The 15849-nt window shown below is 40.4% G+C and overlaps 1 protein-coding gene and 1 non-coding gene across 2 annotated transcripts; one reads left to right on the top strand and one right to left on the bottom strand.

The window, feature by feature from the left end:
* Positions 1 to 10025: 10025 nt before the first annotated feature.
* On the bottom strand, positions 10026 to 10781 carry LOC145632661 (uncharacterized). The gene has a single exon (XM_081685008.1). The coding sequence runs from the start codon at positions 10779 to 10781 to the stop codon at positions 10026 to 10028; it is 756 nt and encodes a 251-aa protein (XP_081541134.1).
* Positions 10782 to 11427: 646 nt separating this feature from the next.
* Positions 11428 to 11534, top strand: LOC145633270 (small nucleolar RNA R71). The gene has a single exon (XR_014112605.1). It is a non-coding gene; the product is annotated as a small nucleolar RNA R71 (small nucleolar RNA).
* The last annotated feature ends 4315 nt before the right edge of the window (positions 11535 to 15849 follow it).

Genomic DNA, 15849 nt, shown 5'->3' on the forward strand with positions numbered 1-15849 from the left:
AAAAATTCGGATAAACTCGTTCATTCATTAACAATCGTATCTTTTAGGATTCAACTAAATATTTTAAGTGTTATGCACTTTACCAAATCACACGGTAAAGCCCATAACACTTGGGGGGGGGGGATAAAAAAACACATATCATTCAAAGTGTTCAGACTTTTTTTGAACATTACGAAAGAAAAATCTTCACACTTGGGGGGTAATAATATGATTAAAAAAATTGAACACTCGTAGCACAGGTGTCGCGCGCAACTAAATCAGTTGCGTGTGGATGTCACGCACAAGAAAATCTGTTGTGCGTGACAGACAAGCGCAACCTTGGATGTTGCGTGTGCCACCTGATGATGAACTACGAACCCTGAATTTTAAGCTCGAATAAATTTTGATTTTTTTTACTAGTGATAAAATAAGGGCGTTTCTCAAACATCATATATACTCGGAAAACAAAAATTAAACTTTGATTTAAGTCATTAAACAAAGTTTGAATATACACACACACACACACACACACACACACACACACACACACACACAATCTTTGCAAAGAACTACGCAAAGACCTGATTTCGTAATACGAATACGTAGGTAATATTTATGATTTGGTCATATAAAAAAAAGAGCTCATTTTTTATTCCCATCAAAATTCAAGAAAACATTATTGAACTAGATAATAGGCAAATAATTAAAAAAAAAACATAGTAGTGATTACACTTTATTCAAAATTATACTACTTATAATTGTGTAACACTCTAAGGTTTTACTATATCCTCAATTGTCACAGTAGACGGAGGAGTATTTTCCATCGCAGTGCTTTCAACAACCCTAGAGCTTTCCCCTTCGCCCTTCTTCTTGACCCAAACATTGTTCTTCAACTTAGAAATAGGTGCCTTTTCCACTCTTTTTCCTTTACCCTTATCATTCGTTGGAGCCTTTTTGCGAGGAAATGGTGAAGGTTCCTTAATCTTCACAACTTTTTGCGCGGGTTTAGAAGGAGCCTTCCTTTTTGGTTACCTTGAACGAGCCTTAGGTGATGAGGAGAAGTTTAACTTTCTTCTCACTCATTTTTTTTGGCCGTTAGGAGGAGAAGTGATGGTCGAATGCATCAAAGGCTTGGGTGGATTGCGAGCCGAGGCAGCTTGATTTTTTTATCGAGCCTTGTTTAACTCTCCTTTGTCCGCCGTGTTCATCCAAGCCTTGTAAAAAGAAGATAGTACAATGCTTGTCGTGGGATTTTTCACTACCCATCTAGGAAGACTTGACCAATATTCCATCCAACGGGGAATTCGTTCGGGCTTAAAAATCACGTCCTTAGGGGCATCACAATCTTGTGGGGGGGATAATCTGTTTCATCCCATATTGTCTCATCACCCTACAAAGAAAGATGTAAGTAGTACTAGAAAGGCCTAAAACCCTAATCATACTACTTATGTTCCACCAAGGAATCCCAAAGCGTATGTTAGGAACCCCGTGACAGAAAAACGACGTCCATTCTTCTTCATTCTTATGATTGTAGAGAATTCGACGTCCAGGGAATGCTTTCACTCCGTTAGCCTCAAGATTTTGTGGCTGATCAACGATTTGAAAGCGCTCCATGAGCCAAATCTGAAAAAAGAAAAGAAAAAAAAATAAATATGCGACATTACACAAGCAGACGGCCTGGCGCGCGCATCTCAATTAGTTGTGCGCATCCCAAATGATTGCGCTGGGTTAACCAGCGCAACTTTATGGTTTGTGTTACATACGAAAAAAAAATTAAAAAAAAAATTTCAAAACGTATGTGTAATAGGAGTGGACTTCCCGTGAAACCATTCTCACTAGGGTCTCCTCTAAGGCGATTCAAGCAAAGAACAATTTTCGCCAAAGCGAAAGGAGCGGGTGAGTGACACCCCTCTATTTGCTCCACTATGGACACCATGGAATAATCTCCATAATCTTTATATGTCCTAAGCAAATAATTGACAAAAATACAAAAACATAAAGCACGAATTTTAAAACGTTGTTTAGTCAAGTTGTCACGAGGGGCGACGAAGTGTTCAATAAATTGAATTAAGTTCACGCCTTCTTGTGTCCTAATATTGCCCATATCATTGTTATTCAAACCAAAAAATCTCTGAAATACATCTTTGGAATCTGACAATTTAGGGGCATATGTCACAGGGAGAGTATTTGCAAGGAAACCTAGTAGAGTCTCAAACTCACCAGGTAACGGGAAAATTTCATACCCTTTAAAGAGGAAAATAAGGTGGTTTGAGTCCCAATGATTAACGACAGCATGGAGGAATTAAAAATAATATTAAGTGGCCTATAACTCAATAGGGGGTCAAGGTGGTATATTATAAAAGTTAGCTTACCCTCGATTGAAAGGGAAGTGATCCATTGTTTCAAGCGTTGTTCAAAGGTTTTTCGCCATTGAAAAAAGAAAAAGGAAAAATACACTTTAATAATTCCAACTATGGACGATTTACCTACAATAATCCCAACTATCGTTTATTCTACAATAATCCCAACTATTAGGTCAGTTTTCCTCCAGCAGTCCTAAAAACCGGTTACCTGCTGAAAGGGTAAACTTTTTATTTTTTTGTTTTTTAAATGACACATGTCAGTACATGAGTGGCCTAATATTACAATAAAAATAAAAATAAAAGAAAAAAAAAACAAAAACCATCCCAGCCACCCCTAGGGCCCTAGCTCACCGGAAACCGCCCAAACCACCCAGCCACCGCGAAACCCTAACCCCACACCACCTAATCTCGACGGATGCTGGCCGCCCGCCCCCACTAACCACCAAAACTAGCCGGCCGGCCCTCTACGACCCCACTAACCACCGCAGCAACACCCACGAAACTCCCTTATCTCTCCTTCTCGTGCCTCTTTCTCTCTCCTCCTCCGCGTTGACGAACTACCACCAGCGCCACCAACCTGAATCGCCACCGCTGCCTGTCGCTATTGCTCCCCCTCCTTCTGAACCTCTTCCTTCTCCAACCCCAAAACCCGACAGTCACCCCTAAACCACCAATCGACCATTCACCTAACCCCCAGAACAACCAGCCACCTACACAACTATTGCTCCATTTGCAAACCCGCATCGCAGCGACGAGACCCTCCCATAACCACCAACCACGATAGGCAAGAAATTTGACCTCCAATAATCACCCCTACTTTCCCTCCTTCGTCGGAAAATCGAAAAACCTTATTAGTTTCGGTAGCGGATCTAGGCGAAAAAGAGGATAAGGAGGGAGGTTAAGGTGGTTTCGCGAGCAAGGTGGTTGTTTAAGTGGAGTGGAAGGGGATAATGGAGGTTCAAGCGAGGTGGGGTGGTGGAATCTGGTTGGGTTAGGGGGATGGGGGTGGCTGGAATGGAGGAGAGGGTTTTTTTTTTTTTTTTTTTTTTTTTTTTTTTTTTTCCAGTTTTTTTAATTTTAATTTTTTATTTTTTTTGAACCACTTACGTGATGCCACGTGTCAAAGCAACCTGTTATATCAGGTTGATGACCGGCTGGGTCTGCTCTAGGAAAACTGGGTGCATAGTTGGGACTATTGTAGAATAAACGATAGTTGGGATTATTGTAGGTAAATCGCCCATAGTTGGGATTATTAAAGTGTATTTTTCCACAGAAAAAAAGAAGAAGAGAATAGAGAGAATAATATTTTTTCTTTATGATACTACTAACGAATGAATGCGAGAAGATCAAAAGCCTACACGAAACCACGTTTAAATAGACCCAAATGGGGCAATTTACGGCAATTTTTGTCCTAAGGAAAGTTCACTCACAGGTGACGCGCGCATCCGATTCACATGTGCGCGACAACCGCGTAGGCGCGCACAACTCATCCAATTGCACGTGCCTTGTTCTGTCGCGACATGTCATTTGGCTTATTTTCGTATTTTGTGCTACAAAATAATGGAATACTAGATGAAGCCCGTGCGATGCACGCTTTGTTTGAAATTTTAAATTAATTTTTTTATACATATATTTATGTGCTAAAATTTGTTATATATTTAGAAAAAATTCCTGATTTCAAAAGATAATATTTTATATTTAATTAATTTAAATCGGGAAATCTCATTCGCCAGTTTTGCTTACATGTCATTTAAATTATTTAAATCTGAAATAAATTAATAATCTCGTATTTAATTAGCTACTACTAAAATTTATTATCCTACAATGGCGCGCTGAAAAAATTAAATCCTACATGGTTCTCTAAAAACTCGGGATAAAACTCTCCTTTATATAAATATATTAGATTAACGGAATCTTATGACTAATCATACGCTTGCCTTTGTTAATTTTATTCACTTTCTCCATCTTCTTTTTTGTCTTTTTTTTTTCTTTCTTTTTTTTTCTTTTCCCTTCCACCTTTCTTTTTATTGTGATTTCTTTTTGTTTTTTTTTCTTATTACTTTTCTTTTTTGTAATATTTTTCCGAGGGGGGTAAGTCGGGAACCCTTTTCCTCCCTCAAAAAATGTTTTTGAATTTTTTTTTTCTATACTTATGGAAATAAAATATGATATATATATACAAAATGTGTGTCATATGTACAACAAAAAAATAATATAAAAAATATACATGTGTAAATTTTTCCATAAGCAATATATATATATATGAAAAAGGAAGTCATTAGGATGCTCGGCGACTCCCGGAAGGATGCTGTACATCCTGCAAAATCCAAAACAAAGAATAATACACAAAACGTGTAATAACTTTGATATAAAAAAAAGAGAAAAAGAGAGAGAAACAAACTTACCGCGACCATCCGATGATCAAGGCATGACAAAGTCATGAGGGATCTCCGATAAGCAGCTCGGAAAGCACGCATAGTCCTCACCATGCCGTTCACGGTCTCTCGCGGAACCTGTTCCAAAGAAATACAAGAACAATTATCAAACAAGAGTATATGACATATAAAAAATAAAAATAAAAAATATACATGTACAAAATAAACATATCGACTCAACCGTCTCCAGTACAAACGGTATGTCCTTATCCTCCGCTGCTGGAAGAATCTCGCAAATTACCGACCCAAAAGCATCGGTATACATGATCTTAGCCGTGGGAAGCACCCAACCACCCAGCTCGACTCGCTGAAAATGCAAGAGTTAAAGTTCCGAAAATAAGAAAAGGAATAAAATATAAAATATAATAATAATAAAGAATACTAATCGGAACGAAAGCTGGAAAAGGAGTTAGCCTGGATGCACCCAGCAGCACCAGCTGCTCCGCTGGGCAACCAAGGGTCGCTTGAGCTCGATCCTCGGTAGACAGTAGGTCCGGACGCAGACTGCCAGAGAACACGCTCGCCTAAGAACCAAGGGTCTGTCATCTGGAGCATAGAGAGTCCCTGATAAAGGGCCCGGAAACGGCATCAAATCATGCCTGACTGGACAACCTCGGAGACCCCGACGATCAAACTCAAAGGGCAGAGACCGATCTACAAAATACAACCACATGAGGAAAATCATTCGAAACATATATACATATGAACATGTGCGTTGCCAAAGTACTCACTGACGCATAAGTCGCCAAAAGAATCCTCTGGCGAAATTCGCCAGCTGAAGTCACTCGTCTCTTACTAATCGTGACTAGACGATGGCCGATAGGAAAACGAGCCTCCCTAAGTACTGATAGGCCGTCGTCGAGCCTACCAAAGATAAAGTCCTATCTTAGTCTCACTAGCTAATAGCAAGGGTAAGAAAGGGTCGAACCCAAGAGAGGCGTTGAATCAACCACCGAGATACTACCGTTTAAACAAGCTAAATGAAGTCGAAATTGGTTTGGCTTTATGTAGCATGTACTAATTCAAATCAACTAATACTAAGGGATGATTAACAATATTTAGAGAATTCTAGGGCTTGGGATATACCACTCAATTTCGTCACAAATCACAATTAGCAAGTAGAAAACAATGGTAATTTGAGGGGATAATATAGGGGAAGTCATCTAAAGCACCCAACTACTCTCTCAAGCTAGAGGGTTTACTCGAATCATGTATACAACCTACTCTCGTGGTTACAAAGCATAAAACAAGTATTAAAGCATAATCACGATGACAAAAACATTCCCTTGACTAGAAATTCCTATTCTCATGGCATTTCAAGTCAATTAAGCATAAGGGAGCTAACTCAAGTTCATCTCTCGATCCTTCGTTGAGAAAGATTAGATAATAGTTCTAGCAATGGCCATATACAAGAACTAAGCAATCAAACCACTTAAGCTCAACTAATTAACACCCAACAATTACCAAATTAACACATGCAACAAGTAATTTAGTGACTACATTGAGGGTTTTACCCAAACCCTAGAAAATTAGACTATTCGCAATCCATGGAGATTAAAGCAATTAAGAATTTCAAGTAACTCATGAACAAGAATTAACTAAAGATTAAGCTAAATAACAATCTAAGCAGAGAAGAATTAAGCAAGATAATTAAAAATCAAAGCAATTAAAATGGAAGAGAAGAGTGAGAAAATGTTACTAGAAGCTTCAACTTGAATATCAATGGTGGAACTTGTCTTCTACAATGATTGAGAATGAAATTTCCAAGCTAATAATTATAATCTAACTAATGATTTGAGAATATTTGTGTTTCTACAATTGCAAACTAAGAGGAAGCACTAAAAACTTGGATGTCGTACAAATGAGCTCAAGGGGTTATTTATAAAGACCCCCAAATAAAAAGGACGGAGAAAACAAGAGTCGGGCACGGCTACAGGTCAGCACGGACGTGCTGAGGTTGGCACGGACGTTTAGCTATACCTGCACGGACGTACCAAGGTAGGCACGGACGTGCACCTGGGAGGCAGAAGGTACTGTTTTGGCCAGGGCATCCTGCACGGACGTGCCAAATATGGCACGGACGTGCAGGCCTTGTTCAGTAGAATCAGTTTTGAAACTGATTTGGGCTGAGCAAACTACACGGACGTGTAGGATCAAGCACGAACGTGCTGAATATCCTGCACGGGCGTGCTGACCTCTACACGGACGTGCAGACCTTGAAAGCAGTATGTAGTAGCTTCTGGTCGTGCTGGGACACTTCTGCACGGACGTGCCATACTTTGCACGTCCGTGCAGACTCTCTAAGGCCTTTATCTTCACTTTTCTTCGGTTTTGCTCCATTGTTTCGGCTTCTAACCTTGGTTTATCATCCAAATGCCTCAAATGGTCGTCTTTGAACCTAAAAACTCAATAAAAACACTAACAGCCCGTGAAGCAAGGGATACACAAAAGTTGAACAAAAATAGAGTAAAAGTGAACCAAAATGCCAATATACCAAGTAAACAAGGTTCAAAATCACTCTAAAATCGTATCAAATAACAAGTTATCAAGTACCTTGGGGTTAAAAAAGGCAGGTACGAGTACCCCCAAGCCTAAAAGAAAGAACACAATAAGATCAAATCGGCCGTACTACCCTCGCTCAAGTGCCATAGGAAGTCAAGCTCTCTAGTGGACACTACACCCAAACTATCACTTCTAGCGAACGTCGTGTTCGCTATGGTGCGCTGTGAAATCCTAAAGGCGGGGTGGATTATTGCCGTAGCTTTATCAGTCCTAGGGCTGTAGTCGAAAAGGCCGGTGATCTTCCTTCAAAACTCACCCGCACAATAGTTACGGGGGGGCCTATCCTTTGGTCCTATGGTGCCGTTAATTGGCCACCCAAAAGCTTGGTGCACCCTCTTTATGTTCAAGTTGTGTTGGGTGTTCATGAGTTGGAAGGTAAGGCGGCGAGGGGATCTATTGTTGTCTCGTTGCACTTGAAGGGTGGAGAGGAATTCAAGTGTCAACCTTTTGTAGGTCGGGGTGCTAAAATCTAGCCAATTTCCTAAGCCACAACCCTCGAAAAGCATCCTAACATCGTCCCCTACCCCTAAAGCCTCGACAACACTCTCGTCATATAACTTTGTAGGTCGAACTCTCCTCCTTATTCTTATATAGTTGTTCAAAAAGGTTGGGTCATTGAACACGATTCCCATAGTGTCCACTTGTGGTGGATCAACGGGAGGAGGAGGAGAGGGGTTGCGGTACCTAACATCCGTGTTTCTAGGTCGATTTCTTCTAGACATGGTCGGTCTTAATGCAATGCAATCAAACAAACCAAGACAAAATAATCACCTCGCAACCACACAAAGAGACTAAGTCCACAAGTCGACCAACCAAAGCTCAAACAAGGCCAATGAACACAACCCAATCAAGTCAAGTTCTAAGTCTCCCACCTAAAACAAGCAAATCACCAAGCAACAAAGACCACTTTAATAATGCATCTACAACAATTCTACATCAATTTCATGCAATATTATCAAACAAACCAACACAAAAATCCACCTAAAAAAGCATGTTCTTCCTTCATGAAAATCAATTTCTCAACCTCACTTACAAAAAATCCAATTCTTAAAACACACCAAAATTTATTCAAACTCAATAATGCTTTTCAATTATCAACTATCAATCACTCACAACCAATTCAAACAAACTTTCTCAAGAAATTTCATGCAAAAATTCAAGGAATTAAACATGAAATTAGTAAAAGGGAGGAACGATTATACCGAGCTTATCGTGGGTGTAAAACCCGCAAATGAACCTTTCTAACCTTCCTTTTTCTTACTTGAACTTACTCCTTCAACCAATTGTCTTGAACTTTAACTCCAAAGAAAACCCCCAAATTAATTTTTCAAGGTTAGGGTTTGAGTATTTTGGGTGATTTTTGGGTTTGAATGTGAGAAAAGGAGTAGTAGATTGTGAAAATGTTGAAATGGAGTGAAGATTTTGGAGAAAATTGTTGAATTTAGGTGAGGATTTGGGTGAGAATGGAGAATTGAGTGGGTTTTGAAGAAAGAAGTAAGAGTTTTAGAGAGAGGAGGAGTGAGAATCGTGAGATGAGAGTGAGGATGAGTGATTTTTTTATGTTAAAACCGTGTTGCTGCCATCCATTTTCGGGGTGGCACGGACATGAAGCCTCAGACAGAAACCTTGCTAACATACTGACTTATTTGGCACGGACGTGCAGAAATTAGCACGGACGTGCTTGGCAACTTTGCACGGACGTGCTTAATTTGGCACGTCCGTGCCAATCTGGAGAAATTTACTTACAAGTTTCTGGTTTCTTCTGACTGCCTCGGCACGGACGTGCGATGTTCTGCACGTCCGTGCAGACCTGTTGTTGCACGTTCCTTTTTTTTTTTTAGAATAATAGTAATAGTAAGGCATAATAATAATAAAATTATTATCATTACCATTATTATTATTATTATTATTATTATTATTATTATTATTATTATCTACTACTTCACTTCCATAAAAACCTTTTCTTACTTTTCTTTTCATCAACACCTACAAAATACATTGAGAGAAAAGTTAGTAATAGTAAGAGTGATGGAAATTAAATAATAGTTTATGAGAGAGAGAGATTGTTGAGAAACTCGGGTTGCCTCCCGGAAGCGCTTCTTTAACGTCACTAGCTTGACGACAATGCGCTATCCATAATTAGGGAGGATCAAGGCACACCTTTTTGGCCCATCTCATTGTTCCCACACACTTGCCATTTTCCTTAGGCAAAACAATTACATTGCTATCATCACTAGAAATGCATCCAAATAATTTCTCCATCAACTTGATCTTGTTTCTTTTTTTCTTCTTGACCCTCTTTTGCCTTTTCACCTCCGAAGCATGAGTCAATTATTGTGGCTCCTCCATATCTTCTTTCAAAGTACTAGCCAAAACATCGATCCGATGAACTTGTTTCATTATGGGCTCACTATTTCCGGAAATGAGAAGAAAATATTTTCATTCCCAACATGCAAGCTAAGTCGTCCTTGTTTCATGTCAATGTTAACACCCGTAGTTTTCAAAAAGGGCCTACCCAATATGAGAGGTATTTTGGAATCCTCATCCATCTCCATGATTACAAAATCGCATTGCACAAGAGCCTTCCCCACTTGAATCGAGATGTCCTTTAAGACTCCCAATAGGATTCTAACCGAGTGGTCGGCTAGTTGGATTGACATCTTGGTGGGACTTATCTCCCCGAGATTCAACCTTGTATCCATAGAGAATGGATAAGGCTAACACTAGCCCCAAGGTCGCACAACGCATTTGTTGATTCAAGATCCCCAACCTTCACCGGTATAGCAAAACTATCGGGGTCACCAAACTTCTCGGGAAGCTTATTTTTAGGAATATCCCTTATCTCCGTTGGAAGGGAGATAGAATCACTCACCTCAAGCCTACTCTTTTTAGAAAGAAAATCTTTCAAAAACTTTGCATATGTAGCCATTTGTGATAAAGCATGAAGAAGTGGAATATTTGATTGAAGTCCTTTCATTCCATCAAGGAACTTGGAAAGTTTCTCATTTAGCTTCTTCTCTATTATTCGATGAGGGAATGGAATACGAGGCTCATATGCTTTCAATGGAGCTTGGCTTTGCACTTCTCCCTCTTCTCTCTTTGAGGCACCCTCATCACTCAATTTTGAGCTTCCTCTTGCTTCCTCACTCACTTCATTTTCAAACTCACTTTCATCTACCCAACCATCTCCTTCATCTCCCTTTTTGGTGACCTCTTCTCTCATAATTGGAGCTTCATACCCTCCTTCCAAAATCAAGGTGATTGATTTCGCATGCTCTTTTGGATTCATTACCGTTGTGCTTGGAAATTGACCACCAGGGTTAGAAGGGCATCTAACTTGATGAGCAATTTGAGATAATTGACTTTCAATCATCTTATTGTGTGCTTGGATTTGTTGAATTGAGCTACTAACTTCCCCATTGATCTTGAGTTGTTGGGTCATGAAAGTTTCCAAAACGGATTCAATGTTGGATTTTTGAGGAGGAGGGGCTTGATTGTATTGGGTTCTTTGTTGGAAATTGTCTCTTTGGTTGGGGTGGCGGTACGGAGCTTGTTGTTGTGAATGGGGTTGATTGATATTGTTTTGAGGAGGAGGAGCTTGGTTATATTTGTTTTGAGGAGGGTGTTGGTTTTGTTGTTTCCAACCCGTGTTTTGTTGGGGTTTCCAACCTTGATCGTAGGGTTGAGAGTATTAATCGTTTCTTTGCCCAATAGCCGCAGCTTGCTCTTGGTTAGTTGAGTTGCAATAGGAGGACAAATGATCATTTCCTCCACAAGTTTCACAAGACATGACTTGTTGTGAAGAAGAGCTTGGAGATGTAAGGGTGGCTTGATCTAGCTTGTGAGCTAGCATGTCGAACTTTGATGCAATAAGGTCTATTGCACTAAGGTCGTGGATTCCGCCCTTCTTTACTTGAGGTTTCCGCCTATCACCTCCGTATGCATAGTGCTTTGCCACTTCTTCAATCATCTTGTATGCATCATCCACCGATAGCTTTTTAAGGCTACCACCGGCCCCGTTATCAAGGTTGGCCCTTGAAGTAGGAGTAAGACCATCATAAAAGCTTTGAACAATGATCCATGATGTGAAACCATGGTGTGGACATTTTCTAGTGTAGTCCTTAAAACGCTCCCAAGCTTCACTTAAGGTTTCATCAATCTCTTGGTTGAAATTGGTGATTTTCCTTCTTAGTTTGGCGATCTTTTCGGGTGGAAAATACTTTCCAAGGAAAGCTCTAGTGACTTCATCCCATGTGGTCAATGATCCCTCTTCTACCGTTCTCATCCAATGCTTCGCTTTGTCACGGAGGGAGAATTGGAACATGTGCATACGGATGAATTCTTCCGTAATGTTGTTTTGCTTGATGGTTGTGCACAATTCGAGGAAGTTTTCCAAATGAGCAAAAGGACACTCATGAGAACTTCCACCAAATTGATCACCTTGTATCATACGGATGAGTTGAGGTGAAAGATCAAAATTATTTGCATTCGTAGTTGGGAGACGTATGCCACTCCGAAGTATGAAGGCATTGGGTAGTCATAGTCTCGTAACAATGGGGGAGGAGGATTGTTATCACCCATGTTATCTTCTTCGTTGGTTGCAAAGATTTCCTCCGAATCGGAATCCGAATATACAATAGAGAACTCAGGTGTGCCTTGCAAAAGCCTCATCACGTTTCTCAAAGTCCTATTTAACTCTGGATCAACGGGAATAAGCGGTGATTGCTTACTCTTCCGTGTCATGAAAGGTCAAACAAAGCTAAGAAAAACGTTAGCAATGACTATCATAAGTTGAAAACACAAATATACAAAAATAAATAAGAAAAATTATGATACAAATATACACACTTAGACTCATTCAACAATAATACATTCAATGTGACTTTGCCTCCCCGGCAACGGCGCCAAAATTTGATAGGCCGTCGTCGAGCCTACCAAAGATAAAGTCCTATCTTGGTCTCACTAGCTAATAGCAAGGGTAAGAAAGGGTCGAACCCAAAAGAGGCGTTGAATCAACCACCGAGATACTACCGTTTAAACAAGCTAAATGAAGTCGAAATTGGTTTGACTTTATGTAGCATGTACTAATTCAAATCAACTAATACTAAGGGATGATTAACAATATTTAGAGAATTCTAGGGCTTGGGATATACCACTCAATTTTGCCACAAATCACAATTAGCAAGTAGCAAACAATGGTAATTTGAGGGGATAATATAAGGGAAGTCATCTAAAGCACCCAACTACTCTCTCAAGCTAGAGGGATTACTCGAATCATGAATACAACCTACTCTCGTGGTTACAAAGCATAAAACAAGTATTAAAGCATAATCACGATGACAAAAACATTCCTTGACTGGAAAATCCTATTCTCATGGCATTTCAAGTCAATTAAGCATAAGGGAGCTAACTCAAGTTCATCTCTCGATCCTTCATTGAGAAAGCTTAGATAATAGTTCTAGCAATGGACATATACAAGAACTAAGCAATTAAACCACTTAAGCTCAACTAATTAACACCCAACAATTACTAAATTAACACATGCAACAAGTAATTAGTGACTACATTGAGGGTTTTACCCAAACCCTAGAAAATTAGACTATTCGCAATCCATGGAGATTAAAGCAATTAAGGATTTCAAGTAATTCATGAACAAGAATTAACTAAAGATTAAGCTGAATAACAATCTAAGCATACAAGAATTAAGCAAGATAATTAACAATCAAAGCAATTAAAATGGAAGAGAAGAGTGAGAAAATGTTACTAGAAGCTTCAACTTGAATATCAATGGTGGAACTTGTCTTCTACAATGATTGAGAATGAAATTTCCAAGCTAATAATTATAATCTAACTAATGAATTGAGAATATTTGTGTTTCTACAATTGCAAACTAAGAGGAAGCACTAAAAACTTGGATGCCGTACAAATGAACTCAAGGGGTTATTTATAAAGACCCCCAAATAAAAAGGACGGAGAAAACAAGTGTCGGGCACGGCTACAAGTCAGCACGGACGTGCTGAGGTTGGCACGGACGTGCAGCTATACCTGCACGGATGTGCCAAGGTAGGCACGAACGTGCACCTGGGAGGCAGAAGGTACTGTTTTGGCCAGGGCATCCTGCACGGACGTGCAGGCCTTGTTCAGTAGAATCAGTTTTGAAACTGATTTGGGCTGAGCAAACTGCACGGACGTGCTGAATATCTTGCACGGGCGTGCTGACCTCTACACGGACGTGCATACCTTGAAAGCAGTAGGCAGTAGCTTCTGGTCGTGCTGGGACACTTCTGCACGGACGTGCCATACTTTGCACGTCCGTGCAGACTCTCTAAGGCCTTTATCTTCACTTTTCTTCGGTTTTTCTCCATTGTTTCAGCTTCTAACCTCAGTTTATCATCCAAATGCCTCAAATGGCTGTCTTTGAACCTAAAAACTCAACAAAAACACTAACAACCCGTGAAGCTAGGGATACACAAAAGTTGAACAAAAATAGAGTAAAAGTGAACCAAAATGCCAATATACCAAGTAAACAAGGTTCAAAATCACTCTAAAATCGTATCAAATAACAAGTTATCAAGTACCTTGGGGTTAAAAAAGGCAGGTACGTGTACCCCAAGCTTAAAAGAAAGAACACAATAAAATTCCGCATTCACAAGATCTAGAAACACCACTACAAGAAAAAGAGGAATTAGCAACAGAAATTTGCGACTACCCTAATATTCAGTTGCATAAAATATTTTTGCGACTGAAAAAGACGGTTAATCAAAAATTTTGCAACTAATTTTGCACCGGTTGCTACGCCGTCGCTAATTTGCGACTGAATTTTGCGACTACTATAGTAATCAGTCGCAAAAAATATATTTGCGACTGTCAAAGACGAGTAGTCGTAAATTTTGCGACTCATTTTGCAGTAGTTGCAATGTTGTCGCTAAATTGCAACGCTCTTATAATTTTTGCGACTATAAATTATAGTTGCTGGAGATAATGATTTTCTAACTTTTTAATTTAAAATTTACAACTAATATTGCAACTAAATCGGTAGTCATTACCATTATTTTATAAATTTAATAAAAAAAAAACAAATCCCTTTTTGAGGGGGGGGGGGGGAGGAAACAAATCCCTTAGGGGCCCTTTGGTCGGGGGTCTTCATCAAAGGGAATGGGAATCAACTTCTTTCATTCCCTTTGTTGGTGTTTGTTAGACCTTTTTTCCCATTCCCTTTATCCTCTCCATTCCCCCAATTCCTTCTAAATTGATTCCCCGCCCCCCCAAGGTATTTCCATTCCCATTCCCTAGCCACCAACACACCACCATACCACCACCAACACACCTACCCATGCCACCGGAAAACTGCACCATTGCACCACCGCCTCACCCGCAACCCTTCGCCGCACCCCCCCCACCCATCGCCGGCCACCTCTCCCCCCGAAAAGTCATATCCTCCCCCGTAACTCTTTTCCCACCGCCGCTAAAACCTAAAAAACTGCAGCCCCTTCCCGTAAAATGGGCAGCCACCACATCCACCACCTAGAAACCGCCGAAAACCCCTCGAAAATCCTCCTAAAACCGCCGAAAAACTCTTCAAACCACCCTATTCCCGCTACCCGTGTTTGATTTGGGTTCGAATCGGATTAATTTGGGTAATTTTGTTGGGGTTATTAGTGGTTTTGGGGGGCGGAATTTGGTGGTGGATCGGAGCTGGGGAGTGTCGGGACTCGGGATGGATCTCGCCGGGAGGGAGCTATGAGGTTTTAGCGATCGACAGGGGAGGTGCGGCAGCAACAGCGACCAGCGGCTAGGGCAAGGTGGCTGGAGTAGTTGGAAAACAGGAAAAAAATAGGGCGTTTTGGTGGTTGGGTGGTCGGAGAAGGTGGCTAATTGCGAGGGGCGGGGATGGCCAGAGAAGGGAGGTGCGACGAGTGGTTTGGTGTTGGTTCGGTGGTGGAAACGTTGGAGAGTGGTTTGGTGGTGGTGGTGGGACTAGTGGGTCTCATTCCCTTTGATTTTAAAACAAACAACACCCCAAATTTTAGGTATTTTCATTCCATTCCTTGTCTTTCCCTTTGTTCATTCCATTTTGATTACCCCGTGTGAACCAAACGGCCCCTTAATATGATGAGGAGTTGCCAACAAAACAATCACTAACTTAATCTCTTACTCGTCCAAAAAAAAATTAAAAAAATCACTAAAAGCCTTAATTAATTTTTTCATCTGCCTCCGCTACGCCCCCACGTCTCCTCCAAGGTAAGTTCAAATGCTTGACGTCCCTTCTATCTTTCGTTTATTGTAATTCGCCAACAGAACCGAGCAACATCTAATTCTCGCTCCAGCAAATTCGAGCCAAATCCCCTCATTTTCAAAAAAAAAAACGAACCAAAAACCCCATATTATTCGCACCCAAAACCCCTCAGTAAAATCGAGCAAATTTGAGCCAAAATCGAGCAAATCCGAGCTGAAATCGAGCCAATCTGAGCCAAATTCGAGTAGGGGGTGGTGCATGTAGGTGGTGGTGT

The sequence above is a fragment of the Chenopodium album genome, chromosome 5 (assembly GCF_948465745.1).
Source record: "Chenopodium album chromosome 5, dcCheAlbu1.1, whole genome shotgun sequence".
NCBI classification, from domain to species: domain Eukaryota; kingdom Viridiplantae; phylum Streptophyta; class Magnoliopsida; order Caryophyllales; family Amaranthaceae; genus Chenopodium; species Chenopodium album.